The sequence below is a fragment of the Pleurodeles waltl genome, chromosome 4_1, assembly GCF_031143425.1.
Source record: "Pleurodeles waltl isolate 20211129_DDA chromosome 4_1, aPleWal1.hap1.20221129, whole genome shotgun sequence".
Classification (NCBI taxonomy): domain Eukaryota; kingdom Metazoa; phylum Chordata; class Amphibia; order Caudata; family Salamandridae; genus Pleurodeles; species Pleurodeles waltl.
This window is the reverse complement of record NC_090442.1, coordinates 717,346,076-717,370,326: the sequence shown is the minus strand read 5'-3', so window position 1 is coordinate 717,370,326 and position 24,251 is coordinate 717,346,076. Positions and strand designations below refer to the sequence as shown.

The 24,251-nt window shown below is 42.6% G+C and overlaps 1 protein-coding gene across 2 annotated transcripts in view; it reads left to right on the top strand.

Moving 5' to 3' along the window:
* PODXL (podocalyxin like) overlaps window positions 1-23,814 on the top strand; it is a 198,022-nt gene extending 174,208 nt beyond the window's left edge. For both annotated transcript variants that reach the window (XM_069229310.1, XM_069229311.1), the window contains exons 7-9: window positions 10,068-10,129; window positions 11,850-12,023; window positions 16,749-23,814. In XM_069229310.1, the coding sequence (XP_069085411.1) occupies window positions 10,068-10,129; window positions 11,850-12,023; window positions 16,749-16,943 (431 nt within the window). In that variant the 3' untranslated portion in view covers window positions 16,944-23,814. The remainder of the gene's footprint in view (window positions 1-10,067; window positions 10,130-11,849; window positions 12,024-16,748) is intronic.
* Window positions 23,815-24,251: the final 437 nt, after the last annotated feature.

Genomic DNA, 24,251 nt, shown 5'->3' with positions numbered 1-24,251 from the left:
TCAGGCAGGTTATGCCGTTGTTAAAGTTTTAGGATTGTATAATTTACAGATGTGCAAGTTGAATTCGTATCTAGAAAGGGGTAGCATGTCTAAACAGAAGTCTTCGGTAAGACAAAAGTGAGCAGAGTTCAGTCGCTGTTAATATTTATGTGCAGGGTACTTTAGCAAAGGAGGGCAAACTTTGTACGTATTAGTTGTGCTAAAATCAGCAGTTTTTAAGGTGTGCTCAAATTGCGGCCGGGGCGTCTACAGTATTTGTGTCGCAGTTTCACAAATATACTTTGGCGCAAATGTTAAGCAATGGGTGTCAATTTCAGCAGTGTAAAAAACAAGCATTTAACAGGCTCCGATCATCATGAGGTGGGGAGCCATGGAAGGTGTTTTTCAGAAATCCATCAGGTCCGAATGCAAATCCATCACATCAGGTCCGATGGTGGGTGGGAGACATCCAGCAGGAATGAGAGTCTGTGTTCTTCAGGTGGACACATGTTCCAGCCTGGTTGCTCGATTGGGACATGAAGTCAGCAGATGACTGTGGTAAGACTGGCAGCTCAACAAGCTGACCCCAGAGCTCCTTTCCAAAGTGAAGTGCCCAATGGTCTGGAAGAGAAATGTATGTACACAGGAGAGCGGCTTGAGAAGAGGGAGCAGTAGGTTTTTTTTGCACTTCTTGCAGTCTAATGACATGTTAAAGGTGCCTCTGTGGGTGCACTGAAAGGGCAGTAGCTTGGGATGGAAGTAGGCCTTGGTGACATTTTAATTACGCAGGAGTAATCAGAGTAATTTCAGTATTTATGCAGTACTCTTGTGATGCAAAATGATATGATTATGCCAACTTTAGTAATTAAGAGTAATTCGGAGTAAAAAATCGCGCTGCAGGAGCATAGGAACAAAAATCTGAAAGAGATCAAGTGGCTTCTGGCCGCTGCTCCTATCTTGCAGCATTAAGTGCTATTTTTTCAGCACAAAATGCATCCTCAGAGCCATTTTGGACTTCAGGGTGCATTTTGTCCTAAGTAAATAGCACTGAATTCTAGCTTGCACATCTCACATAAGTAGGAGTAATTTTGCTGTAATTATAAGTAATTATGCTTGAGAGAATTACACCAGTTATGTCCACCCCTAGATCAACTTGTAGGTCTGTGACTACTGAGTTCGGATGCAGTGAATAGAGAAGGCTAAATAGAATTTGATAATTTATTTTCTAGAATGCCTCTTCAGGTTAGAGATGATCAAGCAGTTGCTTCCAATGGCCCAGCACTCATGGCACAACTCAGAAAAGTGAAACTCAAATTTATAGGTTGGGGACACGTAGTTGACTCAGGTAATCCCTTCCGCATAGGCTCATTCCACAAATGTATGTATATAACTTCCAGTTTATAGCAATAAAGGATTTGGATTTACTACTGTGTTGTCCCATGTCTTCAGAGGCACCAAAGTCAAATTACACTACACAGTATGCATAGCAGCCAAATATTTGGCTGGAACCAATGCCTGTTTGGGTGGTTTAAGATGATTTAGCAATGAGGTGTATCAAAGAAGTGAAATATTTAGCCTTATTCATTACATTCATTGGGTTTGGATGTTTGCACAATATGTGCTTTAAGACACTTACATATTGTCGAGTATAATAACCCTTTTGTGTTTTTAATAGGTGTTAATGTTAAGTTACACTGTTTCTGGAGCACAAGAAGCACAGGAAGTGTTATTTGGGATGCAATGTCCAAACTGTATTGCAGATCTGTTGTGTCTCTTTTGCACATGACACCAACTCTTGACATTGGATGCTTGTGTGTATTTATGTAAATGTTATGCCTACAGTGCACAGGTTGTGCTGGTTATGTGCATATGTTGAACATTTTGCACTGTTTATATAATGGTTGAGTTTTATGTAATGTTCATGATGTTATTTGGCCTGCTAAGGAGTACTTGTGGCAAAGTGGCTCACTTTAATGGAAAACTGTCTAGCATCATGGTAAACATCAGGCACCTGGGTGTGTTTTTGAGTTCTGGTGGATTCTAATGTAGAGAGAGGGCTTGCATATCATTGCTTCTATCCATGATGTGACAGGTCTTAACTCCTTCGCTGCCAGGCCTTTTTCCCTCCCGTGCCGAGCCTTTTTTTGGCTATTTGGGGCAGTTCGCACTTAGGCCCTCATAACTTTTTGTCCACATGAGCTATCCACTCCAAATTTGTGTCCTCTTTTTCCAACATCCTAGGGATTCTAGAGGTACCCAGAGTTTGTGGTTTCCCCTGGAGGAGACTAAGAAATTAGCCAAAATACAGCAAACCTTTTTTTGGCATTTTACTGGGACATACCCCATTTTTACTATTTTTTGTGCTTTGAGCCTCCTTCCAGTTAGTGACAGAAACGGGTGTGAAGCCAATGTTGGATCACAGAAAGCTAAAGATTTCTGAAAAGTATACAATATTCTGAATTCAGCAAGGGGTAATTTGTGTAGATCCTACAAGTGTTTCCTACCGAAAATAATAGCTGAAATAAAACAACATTGAAATTGAGGTGAAACAAACCAGCCATTTTTCTCCACGTTTGTAGGAAAGTACCATCTTGCCTGGCATGTTACCCCCATTTTTACATGTATTTAAGTTTGTTTTTTGCCTGTCTCACTGGGATCTTTCTAGCCAGGACCCCAGTGCTCATAGTTTGTGGCCTGAATGTGTGTAGCTGTGTAGTGACTAACTGTATCAATGAGGCTCTGCTAACCAGAACCTCAGTGCTTATGCTCTCTCTGCTTTTAAAATTGTCACTATAGGCTAGTGACCATTTTCACTAATTCTAATTGGCACACTGTAAAACCCTTATAATTCCCTAGTATATGATACCTAGGTACCCAGGGTATTGGGGTGGCAGGAGATCCCTATGAGCTGCAGCATTTCTTTTGCCACCCATAGGGAGCTCAGTCAAATCTTACACAGGACTGCCACTGCAGCCTGAGTGAAATAACGCACACTTTATTTCGCAGCCATTTTCACTGAACTTAAGTAATTTATAAGTCACCTATATGTCTAGCCTTCACTTGCTGAAGGTTAGGTGCATGGTTACTAAGTGTGAGGGCACCCTTGCACTAGCAAAGGTGCCCCCACATAGTTCAGGGCCATTTCTCCAGACTTTGTGAGTGCGGGACACCATTACACGTGTGCACTACATATAGGTCAATACCAATTTGTAGCTTCACAATGGTAACTCCGAATATGGCCATGTAACATGTCTAAGATCATGGAATTGTCCCCCCATGCCAAATCTGGTATTGGGGTGCCAATCCCATGCATTCCCAGGGCTCCACTATGGACCCCGGGTACTGCCAAACCAGCTCTCTGGGGTTTTCTCTGCAGCTACCGCTTCCGCCAACCCACAGACAGGGTTCTGCCCTCCTGGGGTCTGGGCAGCCCAGTCCCAGGAAGGCAGAACAAAGAATTTCCTCTGAGAGAGGGTGTTACACCCTCTCCCTTTGGAAATAGGTGTTAAGGGCTGGGGAGGAGTAGCCTCATCCAGCCTCTGGAAATGCTTTGAAGGGCACAGATGGTGCCCTCCTTGCATAAGCCAGTCTACACAGGTTCAGGGAACCCCCAGTCCCTGCTCTGGCGCAAAACTGGACAAAGGAAAGGGAAGTGACCACTCCCCTGTCCATCACCACCCCAGGGGTGGTGCCCAGAGCTCCTCCAGTGTGTCCCAGACCTCTGCCATCTTGAATCCAGAGGTGTGAGGGCACTCTGGAGGCCTCTGAGTGGCCAGTGCCAGCGGGTGACGTCAGAGACCCCTGCTGATAGGAGCTTACCTGACTAGGTGGTCAATCTCCTCTGAGGGCTATTTGTGTCTCTCCAGTGGGCTTTTCCTCAGATAACAACTTGCAAGAATTCACCTGAGTTCCTCTGCACCTCTCTCTTCAACTTCTGCCAAGGATCGATCGCTGACTGCTCCAGGACGCCTGCAAAACTGCAACAAAGTAGCACAAATACTACCAGCGAAATTGTAGCGCCTAATCCTGCTGGCTTTCTTGACTGTTTCCTGGTGGTGCATGCTTTGGAAGCTGCCTGCCTTCATCCTGCAGTGGAAGCCACGAAGAAATCTCCTGTGGGTTGATGAAATCTTCCCCCTGCTCCAGCCGGCACCAAACTTCAGCATCACCAGTACTCTGGGACCCATTTCATCCTGACGAGCGTGGCCCCTGGAACACAGGTGGTGGACCCAAGTGACCAGACTGTCCAGTGGTCCAACTGTCCAAATTTGGAGGAGGTAAGTCCTTCCTCCCCTCTCCAGACAGTAATCCTGTGCACCGCTTGAACTGCAGCTGCTAGGGCTCCTGTGCACCTTTCCAAGGAATCCTTCGTGCACAGCCAAGCCCAGGTCCCCAGCACTCCGTCCTGCATCAACTCCCTGAGTTGACCTCCGGCTTCGTGGGACCCTCTTTTGTAGTGTTGAGATCACTGCCGTGCTCAGTCTTCTTGAACCCGTGTTTAAAGACTTCTGTGGGTGCTACCTTCTTGTGCATGGGCTCACTACGTTGCTGAGGGCCCCCTCTGTCTCTTCTCCCAAGTGGCGACATTCTGCTCCTTCCTGGGCCCGGGCAGCACCCTTTTTCTTTAACCGTGACCTTTGCAGCTAGCAAGGCTTGTTTGTGGTATTTTTCCAAAGAAACAACTCTGCATCCTCCAGCACTCCATGGGACATCTACTGCATGAAGGAGAACTTCCAAGCACCTTTCGTTGTTGCAGAATCTTCAGCTTCTTCCATCCAGAGGCAGCCATTTTGCACCTTCATCCGGGTTTTAGTGGGCTCCTGCCCCCTGGACACTTTCACCACTCTTGGAGTTGGTCCCCTTCCTTTGCAGGTCCTCAGGTCCAGGAATCCATCTTCAGTGCTTTGCAGTCTGTTGTGGTCATTGCAAAATCCTCTATCACAAGTTTAGTGTGTTTCTGGGGATATAGTAGTACTTTACTCCTACTTTCCAGGGTCTTTGGGTGGGGTATCTTGGACACTCTTAGTGTTTTCTTACACTCCCAGTGACCCTCTACACACTACACTAGCCTACAGGTTCATTCGTGGTTCGCATTCCACTTTCTTAGTATTTGGTTTGTGTTGACCCTAGGCCTATTGCATCCTATTGTTTCATACAGTGTTTGCACTACTTTCTGACTGTTTTACTTACCTGATTTTAGTTTGTGTGTATATTTTGTGTATTTTACTTACCCCCTAAGGGAGTATATCCTCTGAGATATTTTTGGCACATTGTCACTAAAATAAAGTAGCTTTATTTTTTAACAACCCTGAGTATTGTGTTTCCTATGATATAGTACCTATATAAGTGGTATAGTAGGAGCTTTGCATGTCTCCTAGTTCAGCCTAAGCTGCTCTGCTATAGCTACCTCTATAAGCCTAAGCTGATAGAACACTACTAATCTACTAATAAGGGATAACTGGACCTGGCACAAGGTGTAAGTACCATCAGGTACCCGCTATAAGCCAGGCCAGCCTCCTACAACGTTTTACTCTGTAACTTTCTCCTGCTATGTCATATGTTCAAAAGCAATATACTGTACGTCTGCTAGACTGTTCTGGTTGCGGGGATATATAGGGCTTGTAGGTTCACCAAGAACTCTAGGTACCCTGAGCCAATAAAGGAGATGACATTGCAACGGGTTTTCATTGTATACCGGGCATACAGCAATTAATTTGGTGAAATATAAAAAGTGAGAAATAGGTATTGAGAAAACCTTCGTATTTCCAAAATGCGCACGAGATAAGGTGTTGAGAAGCAGTGGTTATTTGCACATCTCTGAATCCAGGGTGCCAATACCAGCATGTGAATTACAGGGCATTTCTCAAATAGACATATTTTTTAGCCACTGTCTTACATTTGGAAGGAAAAAATGTAGAGAAAGACAAGGGGCAACAACACCAAGTCTCCTGATAAAATGGTACCTCACTTGTGTGGGTAGGCCTAATGCTCGTGACAGGAAACCCAACATGAACACATCACATTTTTATATTGAAATCTGACATGTTTTTTGCAAAGTGCCTAGCTGTGGTTTCTGGCCTCCAGCTCAGCCAGCACCTAGGGAAACCTAGCAAACCTTCGCATTTTTGAAAACTAGACACCTAGGGGAATCCAAGATTGGGTGACTTGTGGGGCTCTCACCAGGTTCTGTTACCCTGAATCCTTTGCAAACCCCAAACCCCAAAATTTGGCCAAAAAAACAGATTTTTCTCTCATTTCGGTGACAGAAAGTCCTGGAATCTGAGAGGAGCCCCCAAGTTTCCCGATAAAAATGGTACCTCACTTGTGTGGGTAGGCCTACTGCCCGCAAAAGGAAATGCCCCAAAACACTATCTGTACACATCAAAATTATCAAATACAAAAATACCTGTTTTTGCGGGGGGCACCTGAGTTTTTGGTCCTGGGCTCAGCAGCCATCTAAGGAAACCTACCAAACCCAGACATTTCTGAAAACTAGACACCCAAGGGAGTCCAGGGAGGTGTGACGTGTGTGGATCCCACAATGTTTTCTTACTCAGAATCCTCAGCAAACCTCACATTTAGCTAAAAAAATCACACTTTTCCCTTATTTCTGTCTGGGATCACCACACCGGGACAAATTTCCTACCACCCAACATACCCCTCAGTCTCCCGGTAAAAATTATACCTCACTTGTGTAGGTGGGTCAAGTGCTTGTGACAGGGAAGAGCCAAAAACATGTTGAAATTGAGGGGTAACCAAAGCGGGTCCAGAAGGGCAGTTTGAAAAAAAACATTTTTAGGCTGACAAGTGCAGCAGAATTTTTATCGGTATAGATGAGACAATGCTGGGCGGTAGGAATTTTGTGGATTCCTGCAGATTCCGGAAGGGTCCATCACAAAAATGTGGGAAAAATGTGTGATTTCCAGCAAAGTTGGAGGTTTGCAGGGCATTGTGGGTAAGAAAATGGTGCGAGTGCATGTGAAGCACACCACCCTGGAATCACCCAGAGGTTTAGTTTTCAGATGTGTCTAGGTCTTGTGGATTTTTCTACATGGCAGTGTCCCAAAGTCCATAAAGTGCAGCCCTCACCATTCCAAGTGGGACGATTTTGAGAGTTAGCCAAGCTCTCATGGCCCAAATGTTAAACCAAAACCCAAAATAATCAAATGTCCTCTTGCTTGCCATGGGATAAGATGTTTTAGTGTACAGGGGAGAGCTGAAAGACTGTTACTCCCTTCAGTTGGGGTGCAGGCATAACCAGGCCCATACTGGTTGGTAGCCACCACCCAACTTTTTTTTTTTTTTTTTAATTCCCTGGCATCTAGTAGACTTTAAGCCCCCCGGGGTGTGGATCAGGGGTAATTGCTCCATCTGCCCACTGGTGCGCAGAACAACTTTGGCCCCATTTATTTGGGGTGGCGGAATGCCCATACCCCCACCCTCTTATTTTGGAAAAAAATCTCCCTGGTCTCTGGTGGGCTTTCTGCCCCCCTTGGGGCAGATGGGCCTTCTAAAAATATGGCCAACAGTAATATTCCCCCTTTGGGGAGCGACCCTTACCCAAGGGGCCTCCCCCAAACAAACACACACATACACACACACCAATCCCTGGTGCCCAAGTGCCCAGATCGGCCTAATAAAAATAGGCTGATCTGCCCCCAAGGGGGGCAGAAATGGCCTAAAATAAATTTGTCCTCCCAGGGGAACGACCCTTGCTAAGGTGTTGCTACCCTTGCATGAAACTGACGCAAAAAAATAAAGATCCCTGTGTCTAGTGGTTTCTGCCTAACAAAAATCACCCGAACTGCCCCCAAGGGTCGTTCCCCATATATAAAAAACAAAAGTAAACATAAACAAAAATATATCTTTGGTGTCTAGTGGTTTCTGCCCCCCCCCCCCTTTGGGGGCAGATTGGCCTAACAAAAATAGGCCGATCTGCCCCAAAGCAGGGCAGAAATGGCCTAAATACAATTTGCCCCCCAGGGGAACGACCCTTGCCTAAGGGGTCACTCCCCACCTCTAAAAAAAAGAAAAGAAAAAAAAAATGTATCCCTGGTGCCTAGAGGTTTCTGCCTCCCCCGGGGGGCAGATCAGCCTAATAACAATAGTCGGATCGGCCCGGGGGGTAGAAATGGCCTAAAATAAAGTCCCCCCCCTCCCCAGGCAGCAACCCTTGCCTATGGGGTCGCTCCCCTTGCGTGAATTTGCCTTAAAAAAACAACTCCCTGGTGTCTAGTGGTTTCTGCCCCCCTTGGGGGGAAATAAAAAAAAAAAAAAAGATCCCCGGCGCTTAGAGGTTTCTGCATATCGGCCTAATAACAATAGGAAAAAAGTGGAAAAAATCCCCGGTGTCTAGTGGGCATTTCAGCAGCAAGATTGCTTCATAATCTGGCTGCTAAAATGCTCTGAGAGATTTAAAAGGGAAGGAAATTCCTTTCCTTCCCTTTGAAACCTCTCAGGCCCCCATCACACCACATGATTGGAAGGGAAATGCTTTGCATTTCTCTTCCGAGCGCACCAGCTTCCAGCGTGATGGGAGGTGGCCTCTGGGGGGGGGGGGGGGGTCAGGAGTGGAAGGGCTTCCCCTGGGGATTATGACATCCCTACCGCCAGCCTGTTTCTGGCGGTTTGCCCGGTCCTGGGGCCCCTGGAGGCCCCTGCACTGTCCATGCCACTGGCATGGGCAGTGCAGGGGCCCCCTAACAGGGCCCCGGCCAGCTTTTCACTGTCTGCATAGCAGACAGTGAAAAGCGCGACGGGTGCAACTGCACCCGTCGCACGGCCGCAACACCGCCGGCTCCATTAGGAGCCGGCTCCTATGTTGCGGCCTCATCCCCGCTGGGCCGGCGGGCGCAAACTTGGTTTGCACCCGCCGGCCCAGCGGGAATGCCATAATGGGGGCCGTGCGAGTGCGGCCGCATTGGCGGACACACAGCGGTTACCGCCTGGCGGGCGGCGGTAGCCGCCCGCCAAGGTCCTAATGACCCCCATTGTCTCTAAATGTGTCAATGGTTTTCATACTTCTATATCTGAACTTTGCAGCCTCCATATTCATGCTGATTGGTAAATCTCCTTATATGCACATAGTATTTCTTGGTTTAGTTCAAGGCTACTCAACCTCAGTTCCTCACTGCTTGTAGCATCCTTCAAACACCTCTTGTGCAATATCTCTAGTGAAACTTCATGCTCAATATCTTCTTCCTTGTCCTTACCTTGCAAGGACATCTGTACTATTGTGACAGTATCTGCCTTTTTTTTTTACATTCCCTCTGTTTTGCTTCAGAGTGCGTCACAACCTGAGAGTCCTGGCAGGTGTTCCATATATTATTTAAATTCTGTGAACATACACACAACAAGAGTCTGCTAGACCGGACAAGGTGTACCTGTTCCTATATTAGATGGCGGTCATCCCTGGACTCCATCAGATTACAGACTTGCTGATTATTGGTGGCATTTGAGGTCTGAGTAAAGGCTGTTTTACCTGCACTTTTAGGAAAGGAGTCTTAAAACCCTTGTCATGTAAAGTCCACACTAACTAGCATCTTTCACTTCATCCTACGTGTTTATGATGAGATGTGGCTTATAGCATGGGTACCACACATGTTGTGTTTCCGTGCAGTGTGTGGATGGTGTTCTCTCTAGCAAGGTGAATGTAGCTAAAGATCTGTCCTCCAACCTACTCTCCAAGAACTATTTCATGTCATGGCACTCATGGTCCCAGAAGTACTGCTTGACCTTAGTAGCAATATTGCTCTTCAGGATGGTGGAAGTGGTTGCAGACAATTAATGGAAGGTGCCATCCGGTGCTTGGTGTCACAGGAAGTTTTAAAACTCAACCAGACATAATCATGCAAAGCAACATTCTGAAATGCCTCTCGTTGATGATTATTAGAGACGCAGGACTGGGAAAAGAAAATTGTTTTTCCTCTACATCTATGAAATGGAAATACATTGTTATTCTTTCAACAGCATTGTGGTGTTTGAGTACATTACAGATGTATTTCAGAAGTATGGAGTATGCAAATAACAAGACAACAACGCCAACCATTACATTAATGGGTATTCCTATTTGTCCCTTCTATCATTAGCGAATGCTGCGGCTGAAGACATAGATACAATTCTGAAGAGCAAAACGGAGGAACTGAAGAAGGTAATTGCATGCTTCAATACTATTTTCAATCTGTTGCCTAGTTTAATGTAATACGTTCTACTCATAAGCTCCTGTTGGGATGTAGGAAGCTTTACAAAATAGAAAATTTTAATAATAAGTGCTGCTTTCATGCTCCATCTCTATCTGTTCCCTAGTTTAATGTAAGGTGTTTTGCTCATAAACTACTGTCGGGATGTAGGAAGCTTTGTGTAAAAGAACATTTTAATAATAAGTGTTGCCTCATGCTGTCCCTCCATCTTTGGTCCAGTTTAATGTAGTACATTCTACTCATAAGCTACTGTCAGGATGTTAGAAGCGTTACAATAATGAACATTTTGATAAGAAGTTTTTTAGCTCCCTCTCTATCGCCAGGTTGAATAAATAGATAACTACTGCTAAAAAACAGCAGGCACTTGGGCAAATCTTTGCAACACCTTTGCGTACATTTGTCTAAATTTAAATGTGTGCAATAGGTCAGGTACTACTCATCATAAAGAACAGTTGTCAATTCAGATAACTAATTCCCGATAAACAAGAGCTGTCTAAACACTATGATATCCATGCCTTCTGGTGAAGGTAAGGGTCATGGACCTTTTTTAGAGACCTCTACTCTCATACCAAAATATGTTATTGCACTCTAGGAGCTCCACACATTTCTGAAGCCTTTATGATAGCTCTCTTGCATCCAGGAAACAGAACAAGCAAAATTAACCAGTGGGAGTCACAAACTAATGCAGGAAATGTAAATACGCAATGTGTAACTAGGTGGTCTCCAAGCTGATTCAATATAAAATGGGGTTCATTGCAATAATGTCAGAGCTGACATCGAAACCTAATACAAGCCTAAATTGATTCGTTTATCTGAACCAAGACCTCTCAAAACCAATTTTCAGTGTCAATAAGAAACTGCGTAGGATTATAGCCCCAAAAGTCCACTCCAAAACTTGTGGTGGAGTCTACGTTTGCATGATACAGCAGAAATGCTACTTCAAGCAACTGGGGCAAACATCTAGTTTTAAATGTACTGACTGCATTTTCAGCATGCTAGGTCCTGAAGAGGTTTTAACTATATTTTCAAGCAAGGCCCAGTTTGATGCTACTCAAAGCCCCAAATAATAGATGTTTTTTCTAGATGGCACTTGGTGCCCAATGGCATTAACTTAGTCTTCATTTCATTGATGCTCATTTCCTTGCTCATACACTAAGCTGTATCACAGAGTAAAGAACTGAGCAATATGGTATTTGAAAATCGTAACTAAAATATTGTCTGACAGAAATACCATATCCTAAAATAAATTACAAAGATATCATCCCGTTAGAGATATTAATAAAATACCTACACCCAATGGGACAATATTTTGTAACCAATATTTAGGACACAATATTTCTGAGAGACAATACTGTTCTCACAACATGACATTCAACCAGACTTGGCATAGAAATCTCAGTCAAAGCAACTAAAACCTAATTTTCTGCAAATAGTAAATTCTCCTGAAATGGGCACTGGTGCTCCTTCCGAGAAAGACAGTGGAATCCACAAAGGGATTTATTAACTAACTGATCTAGAACTAAAACTGGTTTCTGTTATGGAAGGACACGAATCTCACAATATTTTTGACTTTTGGCATGTTTTTCCCCAAGTGTAAAACGTATGCTCTGCTCTCTTCAGACAAACGTTGTTAATGTGCGCCTAATTTATTCTGTACCTTCCTCTTCCCAGCTTGGGTTCCTTATTGACAAGAACTCTGGAGGAGAAAAGGTGCCACCTGAGGAATATGAAGACAGGATCAGCATCCCATTGATTATCACAATTGTGTGCCTGGCTGCCGTCTTGCTCCTTGTTGCAGCCATCTACAGCTGTTGCCACCAACGGCAGAGGCACAAAAAAGACCAAGTAAGAAGCTAATTCAAAGCTCTCTGGCACTATGCCACGATTCTTTTCTTATTGGTCTGCTCTGTCCTAATTTTTATATGATTTTTCATTCAAGTTCAACTTGTTCTATGTTCTAGTGTGCGAAGATAGCATGTTAGGTTATCCAACTCCAAGGTCTACAGTTTTAGGTTGTGGATTGTGGCTAAAAGCGGACTCTTTTGGGGCGCCTCCAAATGGTTGGTAAGACATGCCCAGGCCTGACCTTTGACAAATTCTTCCAAAGCTCTAGTAGCTGTCCAGAGGACACCCCATCTCTGATTAATTCATGCAACTCCCACATGTCATCCACAATGGTAGGCTTTTTCTAAGAGTGCTTGGTCCGGAGAAGCACCGACTCAGGATTCAGAACATAACACAGTGGTTAGCATTGACTTTAATAATAAGAATGTATTTTTAAGCACGCAAAACTTTTGTTTTAGCAGCATAAGGGAATGAAAGGCTGGGGGAAAAAACAAACTTTCTAATTTGTGTCTTGCAGCTTGCATGCAGCTCTTTGATGTCTGTACATAGCTCACTGTGCTAGATTAGGATTGCAATTTATGAACTGCACAGTAACAAAAGAATCTCTGTGACAAAAGCAGTAACTCACTGTGTTGGGCACATAAGATACTTTTCTCTGCATGATACATGTTATTTGTATCAGGCATATTAACCATCTGCCATACCTTAGATGAGCCAAAACTGCCACCAGACAAAACTCCCATCTCTCACCAGCAGCAACATTAATCACCAGAGTAATCTTGATGCTTTCATTTTCACCGGAAAGCTGCTGGATGTACAAGGAACTTAGGCGTGCTTTTACAACTGCTGCACATACAAAAAGATGCACGTGTTTCTGTCAGGCCCTAGCTGAAGAAGTACCTTTCTGTGCTCCCAGGCCTGCGGACCCCCTGGGAATGTGTCCACAGACCACAGGTTGGAAACCGCTGGTTTAAGCCACAATCTGAATTGACATTTAAATAACAGGTATGATTTGAACTGAACATGGACAGTTTTATAAAAAAGAGTGGAGCTTGTTTGGAAGGCCAGGGCTCACCCAGTAACCATGGAACAACAACAGTTCAAACAGCTCTAATTTGACAGTAATTCCTAACAGAAGTGCAGCAGGCAGACTTGCTTTGTCCCTGCCACACTTCAGGTCCGAGTTCAGGGTTCGTATATGATAGGCTCTTTATACTGCACTTATTTAATCGTTCTCTGAAGGATTAAACTTTGGACTAGCCAACCAGGGATTCAAACATGAAAACGTGAGCCCTATCGACTACACACAGATCTCTGCAGACAAGGGCACTAAAACACAACTGTCTTTTTAACCCTGCCATAACTTTAAATCTACTGCGTTCTGGAGAACATAGTTGAGGAGTGCCAAGGGGGCATTACAAATTCACATGTGCTACAGACCAAGTAGAAACCTGGTTCATTTGTAATCCTTCATGTGTGGACTGGGATCCATGTGCTGCCTGTTTCATGGGCATTTGTGATTGCAAACGCTGTAAATAGTGGAACGGTGAAAGGGAAATTCAGTTAATAATTTTTTAGACTTTAGACATCATGGATCTATTCGTTCAGCATCACTTGTCTCTGTGTGTGGGGCCTGAGTCAAAGTCATATTATTGTCTAAGCTCTTATTTGTCAGTAGTTATTTGAAGACTATGTAGTCTGGCTGTGTTTTTATTACTGGAGTAGGTCTGTTCCAAAGCAAAGAGCCATCTATTACTAATGACCTGCCCCCATGTTTCAGCCTATTGAGACTTGGTAGGCAGGTGGTCTTGCCACCGGCTGACAATTGGTTTGTACTTGTAGTACAGCTTGTGACCCACTTCTTTAGTTACTATGAGGCCTTGATCTAGAACACCAGACTTTGACCCGCAGCCACAGAGAAAAAGGAAAAAGAGGAAAAGCAAAGGAGGACGATAAAGGCCGAGACTCAGTGTAAAAGACAAATGAAAGTATGAATAAGAATCTGCAAGAATAAAGATACAGGAAGTGCAGGGTGATGGGTAGACGGAGGTATCAGCTGATAACAAGATTCAGCAACCCCAGCATTTGTCAGCGCTGGTGGTAGACTCCTAAGAAGAAATGTGTTCCCCCTGGACTTATTGCTTTATTTTTTTATTTTACACACTAAGCACTGCTTCAGTCTGTCACAACCACCTGTTCTTCATCCTCTTGCTAAGTGATCTGTCCACCACATTTGATACAATGTGTGAAATCGTCACTGCTAACGGCTGGGTGGTAGGAGTCGCGAAGGCTTTGAGGATGAGATGGTACAGAGCCCTAAATCAGCATTCCTGAAGATCTTGATGCAGCTGACCGATCTGGTACTTAATGATGTTAATGCCATTCCTCGACTCTTGTTAACTATCCATGAGGTGCACAGCTGCTGAAGTGTTCTGAAACAGTTTATGAGTATTCTTATTTTGGGTCACTGTCAAAGACCAATGAGATACAGAAAACAGGATTCAATATCACAGACAGTACAGTAACACCATTGTGAGGGTAGTCCATATGCCTATGGTGAATTTAAAGAGATTTATTTATTGGCCATCAGTGATTCAAATAAAGATTCTTATAAAAGGGCTTGCAATTTCAAGAAGGGAATGAGATATTGCACTTGCTGTAGGTGCAAGATGCACTTTTGAATCCCTGTGCATTGTCTCACCTTTTGCTTCCTATAACTGAGTGGGAATTGGGAATGCAAATATCTGTTAACACTACTAGAATATCCTGGGGCACACGGGGAGAACTCTGTGAGCTGATTGACCATATATACACTGTGCTAATGATCTTGAAGTTTGATGCTCTCTTTCCCTCTGAGTTGGAGATTCCTCTGTTCTCTTTGAAAACGTAAAGAGAAAAAAATATTACTAGAAAGAAAGTGGGGTTTTCAAATAAAAAAAATACAGGCCCATATTTATACTTTTTGATGCAAATCAGCGCTAGCGCAGATTTGCGTCAAAAAGTTTACCTCCGCTAACGCCATTCCAACGCGCCAGCCAGGCGCCTTATTTATGGAATGGCCTGGTTAGCGGCAAAATAAATGACGGTAACCGGGCAGCGGAGGCGAAGGGAAATCTAGGGGTTGTGCGCCAAAGCATGGTGCAAGTCAGGTTAGAGTCAAAAATATTGGCTCTAACCTGACTAGCGTCCTTTTTTGACACACAACCCCCATGGAAATGACTCCTGTCTTAGCAAAGACAGGAGTCATGTCCCCCTGCCCAATGGCCATGCCCAGGGGACTTCTGTCCCCTGGGCATGGCCATTGACCACAGTGGCATGTGGGGGGCCCAAGTTAGGCCCCACTATGCCTTTTAATAAAAAAAAAAATTATACTTACCTGCACTCACCATTGATGGGTCCCCCCATCCATGGGTGTCCTCCAGGGGTGGGCGAGGGTGGCAGGGGATGTTCTTGGGTGCAGGGAAGGGCACCTGTCGGAGACCATGGAAATGAGCCCACAGGTCCCTTAACCCCTGCCCTGACCCAGGCGTTAAAAAACGGCTCAAATCCGGCTGGGCGCCTTGTTTTAAGGCCCGCCTCCTCCTGTGCGTCATTTTGACACCGGAGGATAAATAAGGCGCACATGCCTTAGAGTAATTTTTTGCACGGGAACGCCTACCTTGCATGTCATTAGCACAAGGTAGGTTTTCACGAACAAAAAATGACTCAAACTCCATAACTTTGGTGCTAGATGGGTCTAGTGCCAAAGTATAAATATGGAGGTAAGTTTGGCTGAATTTGCGTAAAAAAAAATGACGCAAATCCAGCGCAAACAGAGTATAAATATGGGCCACAGTGTCAAAAGTTAGGCATTTCAAAAAAGGCAGAATAAGAGAAAGCTTTCAGCGGTAACAGCGGCAAAGTCCCAGCACGGAGGACATGAAACAGAAAACCTCTTAATTCTCACAGTTGGATACATTTTGGTTAAGGGGTGCATGGCAGTAGTTTGCACCTTCTATTCCTCACTGCTGCTCAGTTGAAAAAGCCAGGCTACTCAAAAGGCACTGTGCTAGTGTTTGGTGCTATTTTACCGTTTTTGCAGCACCATCCAATTCCCAAAGGTCCTTCCTCACCCCCTGCTAGTTTCTACTTGCTTTTATTTTTTCCTGGTTTCTAGATTCAATCTCTTTTTCCACATTGTCTCTAATGCTTTGATGCTACCTCCTGGAAGTTTAAAGTAACAGTAAGTAACTTAGCAGAAGAATGTGAGTTCCCACAGACGAAGGGTTTGTATAGAGGTACCAGGAACAAATACACAGGGAATAATCTACATATGCATCCTGAGAAGTGTTAACTCAAGCAGCGTATTGTAAGCACCAAATAACATTATAGGGACTGTCTATAATAAACAGATTTCCCTGTCAAACTGTTATAAACTGTTGCTGATGGCCATTCATTAATTGTTGGTAATGGTGCACAGAGCTGGCAGGTGAAGTGTTTAAACCCACTCCCACTGCAGAGATGGTGAGTCTTTTGCTCCAATGCTCGTTTCACATGTTTTTTCACTTCACTATGACATACTACTTACTTACATAATTACATACTTGTTGGGTGGTCTGAAATAATTTCTTCTGCTGCTTGGAAGAGGCTAGAGCTCAGTAGGTTATGATACATGTTATGAAACCTAATGCATTGTGTCGTATTCCCTCAGCCCTGACTGCCTTGTTTGCGTCTTTCATTCAACAGCGCCTCACAGAAGAACTGCAGACCATGGAGAATGGATACCATGATAATCCAACACTGGACGTTATGGAGACCTCCCCTGAGATGCAGGAGAAGAAGACCGGTCTGAACGGAGACCTTGGGGACAGCTGGATCGTCCCCTTGGATAACCTAGCAAAGGAGGATCTGGATGACGAAGAAGAGGACACCCATTTATAAAATGGAAAGGAGAAATAAAAATAGAGCAGTCAGACAGACTGATTACAACCAAAAGTGCCACCCTAAGCAGCACTCTCAATGAGAAATATTGGAGAGTGTTGGATTCATCATTTAATGCAACACAAAAGAACAGTGATGTGGCCAATTCTGTAAACTCTCCAACAGGCAAGCGTCAGGTGCCTCTTCTGTGCCAGGGTAGGCACCATCTTGAAAAATCATCCCAGTGCCTCACCTTTATGTTGGTTCAAAAAAGACATCTGTATATTTTTCTAGATGGATGCATTCCAGCCAAATCAAATTACTTTTGTGGCCAATGTATATAAAGTGCGTTGTCTTTGGGCAACTGATAATTGATGCAGGGAGGAAATGTATTTACATCATCCTTGGCAAAGGATGGATCAATGTCTTGGAATATGCATCCTTAACTCACATTTGCCCTATGAATTTCCTATACAGTAACCTGACTGATCACATGATACTCCACTAGTGATTCTCTAAGTGTTCCTGAGGCAGAGTCCATCGCAATCATTGTTCTGGAGAAGGCTACCCTAACCTACCAACAAAAATGTGGTACCAAGATCATCTGTATCATTGTGCAACATCAGCAGTACGCTAATGGGAATGTTCTTTGCCTAGGTGACCAGAGGGTCAATTGTATAATCTCTTTAATTTGTTGACAACACTGTAGCCAGCACTCACCACAAGAATGTGATGTCACCCATAACTTAAACAGGTCATTATTAGGATGAGAGAAACAGGTATTTTGCCTGGTGAACCATGTGATAGAAAATACACAGACCTATCTAATGTTACGTAATCCACAGCAATAATTCTTGGCATGGGGTGTCTGGGGAGGAGAGGTTCCTTGTTGAAAAGCATTGGAAGCACAACAGTGTGTTCCTTTCAACCAGGTGTGGGGTAAGAGGTAAAGAGATAAAGTAGGTGGCCTCTTACAGAGTGAAAAGAGCTGGCATGAAAACTGAACAAAACTGTGGCCAGGTTGGAAGCCTTCAAGTATATGTGTCAGGCAGAGAAGATTAAGATGATGTAGCTGTTTTGATGCATGTCCCGTACTGTAAGGTTTGCTCAGATCTCCTGAGGGTGTGTGAGAAAGTAACAGAAATCCTATTAATTTGGAAACTGTTGTTATGGTCCTTTGGAACAACACACAGAGCCAAAGATCAGCTTCACAAAGGCAAAAATAAAATAAAAGAAAGCAGGGAGTATATCAAGTGCAGCTAATGATGGGAGTCAGATTAGAAGTCACACCTCCTATCTACTCTTACTCCTGTGGACAATCATTTATGAAAAAATGAGAATGCTTAGTTACAAAATTCTCCAATTTTGAAAAAGAGACTTCAATAACCCTTACAGCCTATACTACACACATGCATCTTTGCTTCTTACGTGGCCCAGTTTATGGGCACATAGTTACCTACTGAGAGGAAGATAATTGCATCCTTACTCATCATAATATGGTGGCTACATAGACTATGGAATTGCCCGTGCTTTGACAATGAGAGCCGCCCGGAACTGTAACAATCTTATGTACTGATCTCTACAGAACTAGAGGAGACATATCTCACCAAACATAGTCCATATACATTTAGGGCACACCTCCAAGTAGGCCTTCAAAAACAATCCTTATACCTTCTAAATCAGCTGATATTTAAATTTGTAATCAGGAATGGAATTGGTCTCACGCATTACACCCCAGAAAATAGATTCCAAAGCAACTGAGAATTCAGTTAATCCTGATCCATCTTAAATCAAGAAGCATGAATCTGATTTATTTTATTAAATCTTAGAAACTGGTAAGGGATATACAAGAAACACGCATGCATTAGATAAGGTACAGCCAATTCCTAAAACAATTATAGCCCAGTGCGGATCTAAGTTCAGATTCTGAGATATAACCCACCAATACAAAGAGATTGGCGTGGGTTTGTATTGCCGCTGCCAATAACAGTATGGTGTCCTAATTTTGTTATGCATGCAGTTGGAAGGTCACCTTCTCAGGTATCCTGCATACAGGCTTTATAAGCAACATAAATACTACACGGAGCATCACTAAATAGGAATTTTCCCTCAAGGCTAGACAGGTTTCAGGAATCTCAAGGTCTAGTTCAAGCAAACCTGTACATGGACGAGGAGCTGGGTTGAGTGCCTAATGAGTTTCTTGTTTCAAGAGGGAACCTAAGATTCCTGAAGAGTGGCCCTAACATAAAGGAGATATCATTGATTTTACCATCAAAGACTGTGGTCCTAAATGGCCAAACCTTATAATGTACATGCAACGATTAGTATGCAGTGTTGCTAGCAATTAGGAGCTATTGGTAAAAGCGTGGCTTTACTGAATTCCCTTTTGCATACTGGTGTACCACTAGACATGCACATGAACATGGAAATGGGGCATTAGGAACAAAATCACACATCACTTCTCAAATTGAAATGCTCATTGATGTAAACACACTGTGTTCGTTTGTGATAGTAAAACTGGATGGACCACTCATCTGTTTATTGTCTAGTCAATAGTATTGACAAACTAAAAACAACAGGCTAGGAAGATTTGCTCAGAGATCGAAGTGTAATTTGAGCTGTCTACTTTTCACATCCTACAGGGATCTGTGACAAAATTGAATCTGTGACAAAATTCAAATCCCACTTATTTGCATTGTATTTTTTTTTTTAGTAATACTTAATCTACCCGCTAAGAGTGTAGACACTGAAGGATATCTCTCTTACATTCTTCATGAAATGCCCCGGCTTACAATCATTCTACTGAGGATGTATTTTGTGGACCTCCCAAGGGGAAGACTGGATGCTATGTGAGCAGAAGGGAGGATTGCTATGTGAAAAGTAGACCTGATTTGCTGCAGGCAGTATGCTGTGCCAGCCAGCAACAGCGCATTCATGTACTCCGTCTACAACGAAGGACAGAACGTTTTTTCAGGAGCTGCAGCGCATCGAGTTGTACCGTGTGGAATGGTATTAATGTCAATATCAGCCAAAACATGGATGCCAAACCTAATGGAGCTGATAAACTGGCATTGTCGAAAACAGATTGATTTGTGGTCACTTGTAGGCACTCGATGGCCCATATATAAGCAGGGAATTACACTGACTTCTTAAGAAGAAGATTATCAACACACTACCCAGTCGGAGCAAAGTACATGACTTTAGTGACTTTGATGGACGAAGACATGTTAGGGCATTGACATGGGTGCAAAAGGTTGTCTTTTTATGTCTACGGCAAAATGTGGTAACTCACAGTTTCGAGGTATAGTTTAAAGCTGATTGCAGTTAAGCCAAATCTACATTACACATATGAAGGTCAGTTTTTCACTGGAATGTCTAGGGTAGAAATTGCATAATCTAGATTATGTTTTGTCTGTTTCTTATAAAGTTCACACTACATTTTGTTTACGTCCTCACATTTACGTAATCTCTATGTACTCATCTTTTAAAAATAATGTTTTATTTGTTGAAGTAGAAATAGGAACTTGACGTATATAGCAGTCGAAATATGCATTCAGATATTAACACACAAATCTTTTCTTAATGATTTATATGACTATAGGCCATCCTTATAGAGAGAGAGGGGAATATAAAACAGTCCTGTGCAAAGCTAACACTGGATCACTTGGCCAGGAAGGTTACATTCCATATCTCCGACATTTCTCACCTACACCTACAGGGAAGCGGAAAATGTAGACAAAATCTGCACAACGATTAATTTTTCCTAGCTGCTCTTTCAATTTTACATGTCCCGTTACTATAGATTGTAAACTCATTCATGTAGAACTTTTCTGAAAAATGTTCTTAAAAAATGCTAATTATAGAACCAATGTCATACTTAATCTTTGAGTGACAGTTCAAAAGACGGATGAGAAACAGTGATGTGAGCTAGCATACACTGAGGTCAGATTTACACTTTTGCAAATAGAGTAAAGACCCAACGGTGAACTCTGTGAGTTTGTGTGAACCGCCATGATGGCAGACCATATAAAGCCAACCAAACGTTTGGTGTGCATCCGTCATTTGTGTCTGGCATTTACACCAAATTTCCACAAGTTTTTTTTCGAAAATCAAACTTTCAAAGCAGGAGTCAGTTTTTTGGAAAAAGAAAAACGAATGGCCTGGAAACATGGGGAATTTGTGTCCCAAGTTGCAAGAGGTCATTTCTCTATTTTTACTTTCCCTCACCACCAAGATATTACTGGAGGTAACAGACAGTGGAAAAATAGCCATCCTGACCCTCGATTCTAAATAGGCAGACGGTCGTATGGCTTCCCTCTGTAGGTTTATAACCCCCTGGGCCATCGGAGGAAGGCTGATGCCGACAAGTGTAGCCATGATGAAACGTTATCACTCGATATCAGGAAGACGCTGATGATGATGGAGGAAAGTGAAATCTGCGCACTTTCAGGATTGCTGTGCTTTTTGTCTACTTTTGATAACAAGAACCATGGGGTCCCTTTCATGTGCTACAGCTCATTATGAGGCTGCCAGTCTCCTTAAGTGGTTTGATGACTAATTGGTAAATAAGCTAGAATGGGAAGGGATAGGTCAGATTGAGTGTACTGGAGTGGTATGTCGCTGCAATATGCCCCAGGGTTTCTCCTTAGTTACATGACCTGTTGGACATGAAGGGATAGTGTTTCACATCTACCTGGATGATGTGCAGCCAGTGCTCCCTAAGGTGTTTTTAAGGCACAGTCTTCTCATTCGTCTTCGCTGACATGGGACAACCAGGCTTGAATGCACAAGAGCAGAATAGCCTCAAATACAAACAAAGCCAAATTACTGGTTGGGTTTGAAGCCTGCCATAAAAACATTGGGGCCTTTCTTACGAACTACAATGTGGGCAATATGACTATGAGACTTTCCTCAAAGTGTAAGTCCCCAGCAGTCATGTTAAATAGTTCCCTCTCCAAGGAACAGCAGACCACAGCCTTTTCAGAAGCTCGTGGCTGCATCCAACTCCTGATTAAGCCGAGACCACTGCAGTCTACAAAATAAAAGCGGGTCAGTACAGTGCAGAAGATGATAGGCCCCATGCTAGATTACCACTGTTCTATATTTGCTACAACGCAAACATGGTGCAGCACCATCTGGAAAACATACAAAACTAAGCTGTAGAGGTGTTCACTGGCCTCACAAATTAAGAACATGTTAGCCCGATGATGTATGAGGTATTCTTAAGGGCTATGAAAGGTTACACAGTCTAGTATCGATTTATAAAACTATAAACTAGCAGATACTTGATCTGGGGTAACAGAAAAAAAGCTTAAAAATCAGACTACCTATTGAGAAAAGTAGATTGGCTTCTTTCTTTTAAATTCTAATGAAAGACTCTGGAGCAAACTAAGTTAATGAGCTGGAGTGATGGTCTTCTTATTTTGAGACAGAAGACTTACTAGGGGAGGTGCCAGAGAATACTGTTCTCGGCTGACCTTTCATTTTGTGGTAGAGGATATCCTGTTTAACGCTTTGACTGTTCTTTGAAGCCTCAGGTTTACAAATCTCCTGATGTGAAACAAACCTGATGTGAAACCAACAGTGCATGCCCAGAGGTTTGTTTATTTCAAATCACAAGTCAACTATGCTGCCTTTTCAAGATTAAGCAAATTCAAGATGTGGTAGGCAAAGGTGGTCAACAACTACAAAATTAGTCCTCTGGATATCAGTCCTACCTGAGAAACAAACTGCATCTTTAGCCTCACGACTGCCTCTAAAATCTATGACTCATCAGGGGTCCATGTTCTCTCTGAATGCATTCAGGACTCAAATCAACGAACAACATGACAGCCTGTGCCTCTACTGTAAAAAGGTTTTTAAAAAACACTAAGAGAATTCAAATAGTTAGGCCAGCTTGAGTGTTAGAATCTAGGAAAATAATTAACGTATAGTCGAATATTGAAGCTGTACATGTTAAATATAAAAAATACATGGAAACACATTACATTAAAACAAGACATGGATTTATTATATGTTAATACGACTCTTTATGCTGTCAAATGCATAAGGAATGCAAAGAAAATTCTCTTTTTTGTATCATTCTGGAGGAGCTAGAGTAAGAGGTAAAATATATTCTGTTAAGTTTTACAATACAGTCAGCTTCCCAGCCTCTATTTTCTTATACTGGCTAAAAGACAAAGTTTGCTGTTTGTGCAAACGTATATATTCGTTGTTCTGTAAAAGCTACTGATATCTGTGTGGCAGAGTTGAAACACACTTTGTATATGTGTGCACTGCTTCAAGGTTGAAAAAATACAAAACTATATTTTCTAACTATTAGTAAACATATGAAAGCTGAATTGAGTCAGCAAGGTATAATTTAGAGAGGATTTTTGTACATTGAAAATGTTTGTAATATACTCTTTCAAGTTGTCTTCGGGTTACCATGTATGTATAAATACAAGCTTTGTTTCTGCTGTGAAAACTAGGCTAGCCATGGTAGAAAAGGAGCACAGAAATTATGTTAACTATTTGTTTTATGATTGTAACTTAAGAATTGTAAAGAAGCTGAATCTGTTAAAATACCATTATGAAAACCCTTTTGAAGCTAATCTCAAGACATACCATATTTTTAGCGCTAGTGCTGAATATAACACATTCTATACAGGCCCAGTAAATCTTAATCATTGGTCTACAGTACGTTTTGTTAATTTGATCTGAATTGTTTATTATTTCTTCCTTGTCACTTCCTATGTAAACTGAATTGGTGCCTTTCAAAAACACCCATGGTCTGGAAAAAATGTGCTTTAGACTAGAATATTACAATGTATGTGTATCTCCAAACTGAAAGAGACTCTTACGACTTGCAATAGCAAACACAAAAATACAAATTAAAAATCTTAAAATATTAGCTGGAACATCCATTTTTCCTAACTAATGCTTCAAATGATGCAAGATAATTCTAGGTAAAGGGTTCAAAAGGAGAAACACTGTTCTATTGTTCAGTTTTAAAACGTTTAAAAAATGAATACATATGTGAACTTATTTGAAGATATAGCAGTCTAAAAAACTCTAATCTTTGAATCTTTAAAATGATTACCTCTAGACCCTGATAATAGTCACAACAAAAACATTAGAAACCTCAATTTTCCTTCCTATACTGAATCACATCAATATAGAAATAATCAATATAGGCCATAGATCGTGGCAGATGCCTCATGTAGAGGCACAGATTGTTTTGTGACTTTGTTTGGTAAAATGCTTAGACTCCTCTCAAAAAATGGAAATACATTGGTCTGCTTTCATGTTAAACACCCATACATAATGTAAAAAAATGTGTAAGCAGAG